Below are 12,141 nucleotides of genomic sequence, written 5' to 3' on the forward strand. Positions count from 1 at the left end.
GCCGCGTTCGTCATACCGGTTGTTGGTGCTTTATAGTCCGTTATTGTCCTTAGTCCCCGCCAAATGTTGGCTACTGAAGGCTCCATTGGTCCCACATCCTCTTCATGTAACCCCTTCTGCTGGGGTTACTTGCAAAAACTCCTTATTCTCATCCCTTTTCCATTTATGCTTTCTTTTTCCAGTAGCCGACTTCTCAGTGTATCCTAGTTCCTCAACAACTGTGACATCCGGTATAGCTTCAGTTATGTATCCCTTGCACGTTACTGACATCTGAACAGAATTTCATGTGAAAAGTGCCTTTCGAAATTTATTTACTCCTTTATTTCCCCATAAATTTAGCCACATTAGTAGTGAAATGCATTTGTGGGTTTAGGAGCAGAGTTGACTTGGTTGCACCCATGAAAAACTTACTCAATCTTCTCTGCCAATGCCAAACAGCTTTTTCTGCTACTGCTACTGTTCACTTGATGTAGCGCAGCTAGAAACTGGCAAAGTAAACTAGTGACTGAGTAAATTATTAACAAATAAATTGTTCTTTGACCATTTTTCTTTCTTCTTTTTCCATGTTTTTAATCTAGGAACGGAGACCTGGTCTAACAGCACTGTGTGCAGATCCATTTACCACCCCCATCATAATGGCAGCAGTGTAAGTGATATAAACACAATGAACCACTTACACATTATAGAAAATCTTGTTGTTTTCATGCTAAACCTAAAGACTCTGGGAGTACTTCATTCATTTAGTATTTATGTGTAAACCAACAGTCAAAGTGCATCTATAAATTCATCAATATATACGACACTCGGGTTTTTGCAGTCTTTAGCAGTAGAGCCACTGTGCCTCTTATTAGTGGTAGTTTAGCTAACAGCTCTGACATCAGGGAAACACTGGTTTTCTTTTCCACAAAGAGAATCAACTTAAACTCTGTCACCATGGTAGCTGACTCAGACCTAACCCCCTTCTTGGCAGATTTTCTTCAACAAACTCTGAGTTTCTCTTTTAACGCTTACCTTCCTGCTGCACCTGAACCAGCTGACTGGCTCTCCCATTCATTAAAATGTTATCAAAGAGGAGAGAATTAATTTGAAAAATTTAAAAGATTTTATAAAGATTAAAATCCCAGTTTACTATTCTTTTGTACTTTTTTTGTGAGCCACATTATTGTGATGATTGTGATGTCACAATGGCAGCATGACCTACTAATTAACAAGTAACAGGTAATTTATGTACAAAGAGGCAGCCAGATCAACTTAGTAAAAAACAGCATTCTGTCGAGAGAATGTGAATTGGTGGCTCAAAAACCCTGAGGAGAGAGCCTGAGGGAGAATGCTGCTAACCAAAATATTCCAGGGTGATCTCAGGTTTCACATTAGTGTTTCACTGTGAAAACAGAGGCAATTCTGATAAATGAGAGGAGGCTAATGGAGAATCAATATGCTTTTGATATAATAAATAACTCTTTTTTTTTTTTTTTTTTTTTTTTTTGCCTGTCCCGTTTGGTTCTTTTGCCATCAGAATTATTGTCTAAATAACTCTTCTGATAGAAATCACAGAGCACTATATAGTTCTGAGAATTACGACTAAGATTTATCCAGAGGAGAGCTAATGTATTAGATACTGAAATCTGTGTGGACCAGCTTATCTATACACCATGCAGAAGAACACAAAACATTATTTACTATAAGATCACAAGATGTTCCAATTATTATGTTACTGTAGCATGTGAATCTGTGTGTGCATTTATTTTAAATGGCACAAGTTGCTCACTGTGTGCGCACTGATAAGAAAAAGAAGCTCACTTAAATTCATTTCTGCTCTGTTTCATGGAAACAGTAATACCTAGGAGCAATTAGCGGAGTTTGCCTCTAAACCCTCAGTGCGATGACTGTGAAGAGTTTTTAGGACAGAGGTTTAGGTGCTGCAATAACAGTTTTGAGCATCCATGCAAAGTCCCAATTGAACACTCGTTCTAAAAAACATCTTTCCCTCCAATAAAACCCTTTCTTAGTAGAAACTATTACAATCGCAGCACACAGAAGGTGGGATTTTTTGCAGCATTAGATCTTATGCAATTTGCAGTTAACTGTCTTCCACCTATTTTGTAAATTCACATTTGTGTGACTCATTTAAATATTCTTCTCCTGAAGTTGAATATCTTACAAATTCACGTGTGAAAAGGCAAGCTGCAAAAATACTCTTCCTCTGTTCACAACAGTTACAAAACTAACTTTGTACCTCTTTTGTAAATCCACCAATTTTTTAATGTCAAAACAAGGCTTTCTGCTGCTGCAGACATTAGTAACTCTGGCCCTAAATGTTCCTTCTTTAAAATTCCAGCCTTTTTAATGACATAACACAGTCTGTTCTCATTTATAAAACAACAGTGTTAGAAAACATTGTGGTGAAGTAAGATACATGTTTTGTAATCCATCTTCTGCACATTGTAGTTTCAACACTCTTTCAATTCTCTCCTTATCAGTTCCACTAATGACTTTTCCAGGCAAGGTGGTTATGAATAGGAGATAGGACTTTTGGAACCACCAAGTATGAACATATTTAGATATGATTGAAAAAAGAAAAAAAAGCATTTAGAGATTAAGCTCTTGACCCTTAAACCGGAATTCAATTTTATGAGAATGAGATAAAGGAGGATAAATCTGACTAATGTTTTGTTGGTCTTACTCAACACAATCTACACAGACATTTGTTCAAACCTGCATCACATTTAACACATACAGAAGTATTTAGCAATATTTTTCAGGATGTAGATTAAATGTTGTCAGCCAGACACGTGTAAACTAAACCCCATACTTTTTCTAGACCTAACCATATAGTTTTCGACTTAAACATGAAAATACAAGTAAATATAAATCAGTGTTTGGCAATTTTATGTAAACGTCATGGCTGCGTGAGGATTATCAGTGATCACCCAAACGCAGGTACTGGCCTAGATACCAAGAGAGAGCTTTATTTATGAAAATGTATATAGAAACTAAGGAATAACCTAAACTAGAAAAATCTAACAAAAGAGTTTGAAACCTAAACTCACAGGAACACATGCAGGGAGAAACGTACAGAGGTTACACAGAGAGACAACACAGAGAGACTCGGGGACAAAACACAGACTGAGTCCAAAAACAAAACATCCACAAAAAACACTGGAGCTCAGGGAGCAGTCCATAAATATTTCAGAAGGCCGGCAGCACCACAGCCCAACACAGGGTAACTCAGGGGGCCAACCACGCGGAAGGCAGTGTCGGCACTGGCAAAATAAATGTGGAGGCTGGTCGCATGGAAGGCAGCAGCGGCGACACAGTTCAGGAGGCTGGCCTCATGGAATATGGCAGTGATGGAGAAGATCCGAAGTCTGTGTGCGCCAGCGAAGAGGTCCAGTCAGCGGCCTGGACAAGGTTAAGCAGGCTTAGCCGGATGTGAACGAGGCTGTGGTTTGGCAACTGCTGGACCAGATGTGGCAGGTCCGGACAAGGCAGGACCAGACGGCGGCGTGGCAGCCGCAGACGATGGAGCAGGTGGTGGCATTGCAGTTTCCAGTCAGAGTGGGAAACGCATACTGCCGCGATCTGACAACAGGATGTTGGACTGCAAGCACTGTGGCCTGAAGCACATGCCCAAAAAGTGTCCAGCCTATGGTAAAATATGTCGACCAATCAAAAAATGATAAGAAGAAGCAAGAAGTAACTAGTAACTATAATTAATTACTTTTTCAAAGTAACTTACCCAGCACTGGTATTGATCAGTGGCTGTTATTGTAAGTTAACATAGTTTCATGCCATACCACAAGGTGGCACTATCGCTGTTAACATGGGCATGACAGCTAAGAAGTGGTGAGATACTCATGTTCTTCCGGCTAGCTAAGAATGCATAATAAAAGTATGTTGCAGATAATGTAGGGGCTCTTTCTTCATAAATAAGGAGACAAACAAAACACCAGAGACAGAGCTAAGGGCTGCTGAACAGGCTGGGCAGCTGACTGAGCTACAGACTGGAGGGGTGGTTGTCGTGAAAGAGGGACTGGAACTCTGACAGCAAGAGGAGCAGGCTCAAAAAAACATTTCTTCTAGTTTAGTTCTCTGCTTAGAGTGAACAGATGAAGTAGAAAAACCACTGTTAATGTTATCCTCTGCCACAAAAGGCACAGCCCCAGAATAAAAAGTCCCAAAGTCTGAAAAACACAGAGAGACGGTGCGTAGTACAAGTGTTTGGTCTGGAGGAGGGGAGACTTCATCAGAAAGAAACTCACCACAGCCTGCTGCTCTGAAGTCCCAAAAGCTGGCTGTGGAGGGTTAGGGTGCTTGTTGCCGTTTTCTCCTTGGAGGTGGCTGCGACGGTCCGGGTGGCTCCACGTCCGGCAGGCCGGGCCACAAATCCTCCGCCGCGCCAGGCAGGCGAGTTGTAGTGGCTGGTGTGTGAAGGTGAAGCTCGCTGAGGATAAAATCGTGTACGAGCAGGTGAAGCGAGCTCAGCAACCAGGGGAGACCGGAAACCAGTCATTGTAGATGGGTCTCTACAGTGCAATGAAACTCCCTCCCCGAATAATTTAGCCACAGATCGATTAATTTCTCCACAGAATAAACAATGTCTTGACGGAGCTCCTCGGACGGATCGAGTGCCGCTGGGTCCATGATGGCTGGTCCGTACTGTCACGGCTGTCGCAGCAGACGTGTGGAGATTAAGAGTGAGGACTCAAATGCCGGCACTGGCTTAGATGCGAAGAGTGAGCTTTATTTATATGAGGTGAAAATATAGATAGAAATGAAGAAATAACCTAAACTGGAAAACTCCAACAAAAAGAATCTTATTCACATAAGACATGGACCTTCAAAGTAAAACAGGAAACATAAGACAGGAATGCGAACACACACACAGGGAAGGCATACAAACAAAACCCAAGATGGAAATCAGGAGACAATAAAGAACTTAGGGAGCAAGAAATACAGAAACCAAACAACAGAAACACCAAGTCAAAGAATACAACACATAAACCAAAACCACTGGGTCACCCAGGTACCCTAACAGTAAATTCTTTTATGTAGGGGAATTTATTTCCATCATTGGAATGACAGTTTTTAAATGAAGGTTATGTGAATGGCTTTCTAGAAAACTTGATGTTTACATGAATCATTTGAAATATTTCTACATTACACACTCATACAAGAAGGGAAGTGTAGAAAGGGTTTAAAATAATGTTTAAATCAGCTTATCAACTTTTTCTACAGAAACCGTAACACCTCATCAAAGTATGAAGATATCATCAAAACAAGTGTTTGGATCCCTTCAGGATATCCTGTTGTCTACCAGCTGACAACAAAGATGGAGACCATTGGAAATGAAAGAAGAGTTACCTTTGGTAAAAAAAATGTGAACAAGATAAATAAAACCATCTTACTGGTGGGAGAAACAGGAGCAGGAAAATCTACTCTGATCAACGCTCTGCTCAACTACACCATGGGAGTGAAGTGGGAGGATGAAGTCTGGTTTCAGATTGTAGAGGAGAAGAAGGACAAAAAACAGACAGAAAGTCAGACATCAGATGTGATGGTGTACGAGATCTTTGGTTTTGAAGATGAAACTCTGCCCTACTCCCTGACCATCATCGATACTCCTGGATATGGAAACACCAGAGAAACTAAACAAGATGACATCATCAGTCAAAGATTATTGGACTTGTTTCGATCAGAGGATGGAGTCCATGAAGTTCATGCAGTGGGTCTGGTGATGAAGGCGACAGATAATCGACTGACTAACCGACTCAGGTACATCTTTGATTCAATGATGTCTCTGTTTGGAAAAGACCTAGAGAAAAACATTGTAGCTCTGATCACAAACTCAAATGGAAGAAAACCAACAATTCCTCTTAAAGCTATTGAAGAAACAAATATTAAATGTGCCAAAGATGAGAATAATAAGTCTGTTTACTTCCTGTTTGATAACTGCCAGCATGAAGACCGAACAGAGGAAGCAGAACACTTGGAACATGCTAATAAATTAACAATGACAGGAATCAGAGAGTTCACAGCCTTTCTGGAGGAAGTTGCACCTAGAAAAGTGATATTAACTTCAGATGTTCTGAAAGAACGAATCAGACTAAAAGCCTCCATCCAAAATCTGCAAGAGAGGGTCAAACTGACTGAATTGAAACAGACAGAAATCAAACAGACTCAAGAAGTTCTGAAAAAACACGAAGAAGAGAAATTCATTGTAGAGATTGATGAGGCCTATAAAGTTAAAGAACCTATCAATGGTGGGATGTGGTTGATTTTTTTTTATAATGGCGCTGTATGTTGTACAGTCTGTGAAGAGACCTGTCACTATCCTGGATGCAATGTGGCCTGGTATCCTTCACACTGTGAAGTGATTAAAAATGGCCGCTGCACTGTTTGCACCAACAAGTGTCTTGTGTCCACACATGTGAAAGAAAAGTGGAGATATGTGGTCAAGACAAGGAAAGTTAAGAAAACCATAGAAGAAATGACAAAGAAGTATGAAACGAATAAGACTGAAAATCAGAAGAAATCAAGCCTTTTGAAAAATCTTGAAAATGAAATGAACAAACTGACAGCAGAGAAGTCACGGTTCCTGGATGAGTCCTACCAACATGTTGTCAGACTGGTGCAGATCGCTCTGAAGGCTGATTCAGCGTCCACTATTGTCCACTTGGACTTCCTGATTGAGAAGATGGAGGAGAAAGGAGACACAGAGAAGGTCCAGAAACTGGAGGAGATGAGAAGCAGAGTGGATGAAGGAACGAGAGGAGCAGCTCGACACATGACAGATAGATGACATGTGATATATGGGTTTTAACCTCACTCTTATGGTCATTATAATATTTATATAGAGTGGCAGCCTTTATTCTGTTTTCACGTGAGTTCTTATAAACAAAGTCATCAAGCGGAACTTCCCCCACAATAAAAAGAACAAAAAAAACTGGTTTACATGCAACTTGTTTCACAGTCCAGGTATAAGCATGAATGTAGTTGATTCTTGCCCATTATATCCTTAAAGTGATGGAGCCATATGGTAAATGGTAATGGCCTGCATTTGTATAGCGCTTTTCTAGTCCATAGGACCCCAAAGCGCTTTACACTACATTCAGTCATCCACACATTCACACACTGGCGATAGCAAGCTACATTGTCAGTGCCTCTGTCAGCCTTCTGATTAGTGGCTGATCCGCTCTGCCACCTGAGCTACAGCCACCCATGTACAGAATGCCATCTATATGAACTGTTATTTGTTGTTTTCAACTTTTAAAGTTAATCTGGACGTTTAAATTTTTCTTATTTTGCATCTGAGGATCCTTCCATTATGTTAACTTTTATTACAAGTACGGTCAGAAGTATTTCATACACGTTGCATATCTGTGCTTATTTTGAGTTGATGTTCGGTTCATTAAGGGTCTTAAGCTTCACTGGCGTCACTGTCCAGGTGATACATGCTGAGGGAAACTAGAACATAGAAGGATGATTGCATACATGCTTACAGTACATATAATACATATAATCTAGGAATAGGCCTGAGCAGAGGCCCAAATGTTTCCAGCTACTTGTTGCAAACCTGTTGCATTTTATTCTACTTGACAACAGATGAGCAGAGTCAATAATTAGCCTCAGAGACCCTGGGGGCTTAAGATTATTACTAAACCGTGATTTTGTTTGTGAGGGTGTCTCATGACAATGACGTAGGCGTGTGCAACATTCGTGGCAACAGCTGTGAGCAGATCAACAATGGATAATATATCGAGTGCGGAGAGAGTATGAGCTCCCAAGCATAAGAATCCTAACGTCTTCAGATTCTCATGTTTTTTAAAGTACATGGTTAAAATGAACTTGTCTGGAATTTCTGAGCCATTTTGTGAGAGGATTACAAAGCACAATTTTCTACAGTAGATACACACAGAATACCATCAATGTGATGACCAGTGCTCTGCTGAGTGCATTATTAGTTGTTTTGTGCTTAAAAACATATCTGCAGCAGGTGTACAGCCTGAACAGTGGTCTATGCATAGCTTAATGAGTTACAAATACAAAACACTGGCAGTGCAGACTAAAAGTTTTACAGTCAAACCGCCAACCTTCCGATGACAAGACGAACTGCCAACTCTTGAGCCACGATCACTTGCTGTCATGGTCCTGTCTTTGACCCACAGCTTTAAGTGTTGAACAATTAACTTAAATATTTTAAACTTGTTTTTCTGTTTGAGTTTAGCATTTATATTTTGATTCCTTATGATTGAGTCTAGCCTTCCCACTTTTAAATTTGTCTGTGAAGCCCTTATCTCTGTTAGTGATTCTCTGATACTTACTGTTTATTTTTGCAGTCACTTACCACCCTTTTATCATCCCTTTATTTTTTTTTTATAGTTTATTATTTTAGCTATGTCTTTTTAGCCTTTTGTACATTCTACCTAATTACCTTCTGTATATTTTTCAAACCTTAGTTTGCCCTAGGTCCTTGTAAGGTCATGTGTTCTATCTTTCTTTGCACCTGTTTTTTTCTCTTGTGTTTTTAGATTTTGTTATTTTAATTAATAATATTTTAATTAATTAATTCAGATCTACACCACCCAAAATAAAGGGTTGCTTTCTGTTTACTTCTGTGTGCCTATGCGTCGGTATTTTGTTCCTTTCTACATGTTTTTTATGATGCCTTTTGCTGAGTAGGTGAGGGTGGAGAAACTAGTCACGTCAGATGTTAGCACCAGCTAGCACTAGCTCAGAGATGAAACTGACAGCATTTGAATATGGCATATTTATTTGGAAAACCTTCAGATCATTTAATGCTAGGTCTCCACTCTCGAAGGTGTTGGCTAGAGCATGTACTAATTGCACTCACTAAAGTGGCCCTCAGTCCAATATACAGAAAGGGGCACCACCATGTGGCATCAGTCAGAACTGCAGCATATTCACATTTTATTAGTCCTTTATTTATCCAGGTAAAAAAAATCTCATTGAGATTAAAAATCTAATTTCCAAGAGAGATCTGGCATCATGGCAACAAAAGTCCAAATATACATACCACATAAGGATATAACATTTAAAACAAATAAACATGTGTAAAATATACAATAACAGATCAAATACAAAAAGAGTACATTAAAAACAATCACACTGAGTAAAAGAGCTGTTCTCTCATTCCTTTAAGACAGACTTAAACTCTCCCAAGGTAACCAATTCTGATGATTTCAGTTCCTTCTGCAGGTTATTCCAGGAAGCAGGGGCAGCGTATTTAAAAGCCTTTTTCCCCAAATCTGTTCTGACTTTTGGGACAATCAATTACATGGTGAGAATGAAGGCTGTATTGGTTGTGGTTTTTACACATATAAACACATGAATAAGATGGAACCAGCCCAAGGAGAGATTTATAGATAAAGATCAACCTATGGGAGAGTCTGCGAATATGCAAAGATGGACATTTAGCAGCAGCATACAAAGAACAATGATGTACACGACTTCCATAGCCAGTAATAAAACGTAAAGCACAATGGTACACAGTATCCAACCTCTTTAGGTAGTGGGCAGGTGTATCCATAAAAAGCAGGTCACCATAATCCAATGAAGGTAAATAAGTTGCATGATCCACAGCTTGTTAAAACTTGCATTAAATCTGTTATGTATTTCCAAGTAATGGATGATTCACTTCAAGGGACAAGGACTTTGCTTTTAGATGTGGCATGCAATTCAGTTTTGTTTTATATAATGATGCTGTGTTGGTCATAAAGCATAAATGTTTGAGAAATATTATTAAGTGTAGTTCAAAACATCCACATCACCCTAATTTCGTCAGGTGGCTTACTTGCTGCTTCTTCACAGCTTGCCTTTATCAACGCAAGTTATTGAACACACGGCATTATTGAGATGTGTCAAAGCAAAAGTGGAAGTTGGTGATTTAAAGGTTTAAGTGACTAATAAAGCCTCACTTTGCCCGTCACTGGTTTAATATCTATCTTGATCATGGTGTTGCTCGTCCAGATGAGTCCAGGAAACTTCAACCTGCGCAGTGCTGAGAACAGCTGTAATTGGCTCATGCAGGGTCTGTGACTGATTTAGGGAGTTTAATCTACCTTTGAATTTTAAATAGCACTCAGTCATTTAATTGTCGGAAACAAAAGTCATCAACATGTGCAGCCCTATCCAGAATATATTAATCAGAATCAGAATCAATTAATCATAACTGACTCATGATTGTAATGGAATGTCTACACATTTAATTTAAGTCTACGCAGTAAGACAAGAGGGGAGAGTTAAATTTAAACATAAAATACAAGAAACAAATAACTAACAAAATAACAAGACATAAGTAACCTAAACTGAAACAGGCAAATGCAATAATAGATGTCAGATAAGGGGAGAAAGCTTCATTCAGATTGTAGAAATGTGAAGCTGTGGAAACGTTGTTCTGTTTACATGCAAGTGCAATAAAAATATTTCTGTCACTAAAAACATGAATAACTGTGATTTTAATGTTGGAAATACATGCAACACTAAATTTGGAAACAATTAGTGTTGCAAATTTTTTTTTTAAATAAAATACTTTGAAATTGAATCATACTTATAGGTTCGCTTTCAGATGATGGTAATATATAGACTGAGAAAATATGAACTTTTTTTTTTTTACAGGAGCTCATCAAAATATGAAGATATCATCAAAACAAGTGTTTGGATCCCTTCAGGATATCCTGTTGTCTACCAGCTGACAACAAAGATGGAGACCATTGGAAATGAAAGAAGAGTTACCTTTGGTAAAAAAAATGTGAACAAGATAAATAAAACCATCTTACTGGTGGGAGAAACAGGAGCAGGAAAATCTACTCTGATCAACGCTCTGCTCAACTACACCATGGGAGTGAAGTGGGAGGATGGAGTCTGGTTTCAGATTGTAGAGGAGAAGAAGGACAAAAAACAGACAGAAAGTCAGACATCAGATGTGATGGTGTACGAGATCTTTGGTTTTGAAGATGAAACTCTGCCCTACTCCCTGACCATCATCGATACTCCTGGATTTGGAAACACCAGAGAAATTAAATATGATGACATCATCTTTCAAAGATTATTTGACTTGTTTCGATCAGAGGATGGAGTCCATGAAGTTCATGCAGTGGGTCTGGTGATGAAGGCGACAGATAATCGGATGAGTGATCAACTAATATATGTGTTTGATTCAGTGATGTCTCTGTTTGGAAAAGATCTGGAGGAAAAGATTGTAGCTCTGATCACACACTCAAATGGCAGAAGACCAAGAAGTGCCCTCCAAGCTCTTGAAGCTGCAAACATTAAATGTGCCAAAAATGAGGAGAATCAGCCTGTTTACTTCCTGTTTGATAACTGCCAGCAGGAAGACCGAAAAGAGGAAGAAAAATTCTTAAAAGGTGCTCATCAAAGATCAGATACAGGAATCAGAGAGTTCAAAGCCTTTCTGGACAAAACTTCAGCTCAAAAAGTGATTATAACTTCAGATGTTCTGAATGAACGAATCAGACTAACAGAATGCATCAAAAACCTGAAAGAGACAATCAAACTGATAGAACAGAAACAGACAGAAATTAAACAGACTGAAGAAGATCTGAAGACACATGAAGAAGAGATGAAGGCGAATAAAGAGTTTACTGTAGAAGTTGATGAGGAGTACAAAGATAAAGAACATTCTTGGAATTTTTTAAATATTTTTAACTCTGAAAAATATATCTGCTGTACTGTCTGTGAGAATAACTGTTTACAAAGCAACAAAAAACTTGAAGACTGTGAGGTCATAGAAGATGGCTGCTGTACTGTTTGTACCAACAAGTGTCCTGTATCAAAACATGTGAAAGAAAACTGGAGATATGTGACCAAGAAAAGGAGAGTTCAGAAGACTAATGAAGAAATGAAAGAGCGGTATGAGGAGAACAAAATAAAGTTTGACAATAAGTTCAAACATTTGGAAAATCTTAAAACAGAAATGAACCAGCTGACAGCAGAGAAGTCACGGTTCCTGGATGAGTCCTACCAACATGTTGTCAAACTGGAGGAAATCGCTCTGAAAGCTGATTCAGCGTCCACTATTGTCCACTTGGACTTCCTGATTGAGAAGATGAAGCAGAAAGGAGACACAGAGAAGGTCCAGAAACTGGAGGAGATGAGAAG

The 12,141-nt window shown here is 39.1% G+C and overlaps 2 protein-coding genes across 2 annotated transcripts; both read left to right on the forward strand.

Moving 5' to 3' along the window:
- The first annotated feature begins 10 nt into the window (after nt 1-10).
- LOC121812975 lies at nt 11-7,134 on the forward strand. Its single transcript, XM_042216301.1, has 2 exons — nt 11-646; nt 5,239-7,134. The coding sequence occupies exons 1-2, from the start codon at nt 636-638 to the stop codon at nt 6,800-6,802; spliced, it is 1,575 nt and encodes a 524-aa protein (XP_042072235.1). The 5' UTR covers nt 11-635; the 3' UTR covers nt 6,803-7,134.
- Nucleotides 7,135-10,562: 3,428 nt separating this feature from the next.
- Nucleotides 10,563-12,136, forward strand: LOC102300097 (the record flags this gene model as incomplete). Its single annotated transcript, XM_005951449.2, has 1 exon — nt 10,563-12,136. A coding segment is annotated over exon 1 (1,548 nt), but the record flags the coding sequence as incomplete, so codon positions are not given.
- Between the last annotated feature and the right edge of the window lie 5 nt (nt 12,137-12,141).

The sequence above is a fragment of the Haplochromis burtoni genome, unplaced genomic scaffold (assembly GCF_018398535.1).
Source record: "Haplochromis burtoni strain Fernald_Lab_line unplaced genomic scaffold, NCSU_Asbu1 Contig_1000, whole genome shotgun sequence".
NCBI classification, from domain to species: domain Eukaryota; kingdom Metazoa; phylum Chordata; class Actinopteri; order Cichliformes; family Cichlidae; genus Haplochromis; species Haplochromis burtoni.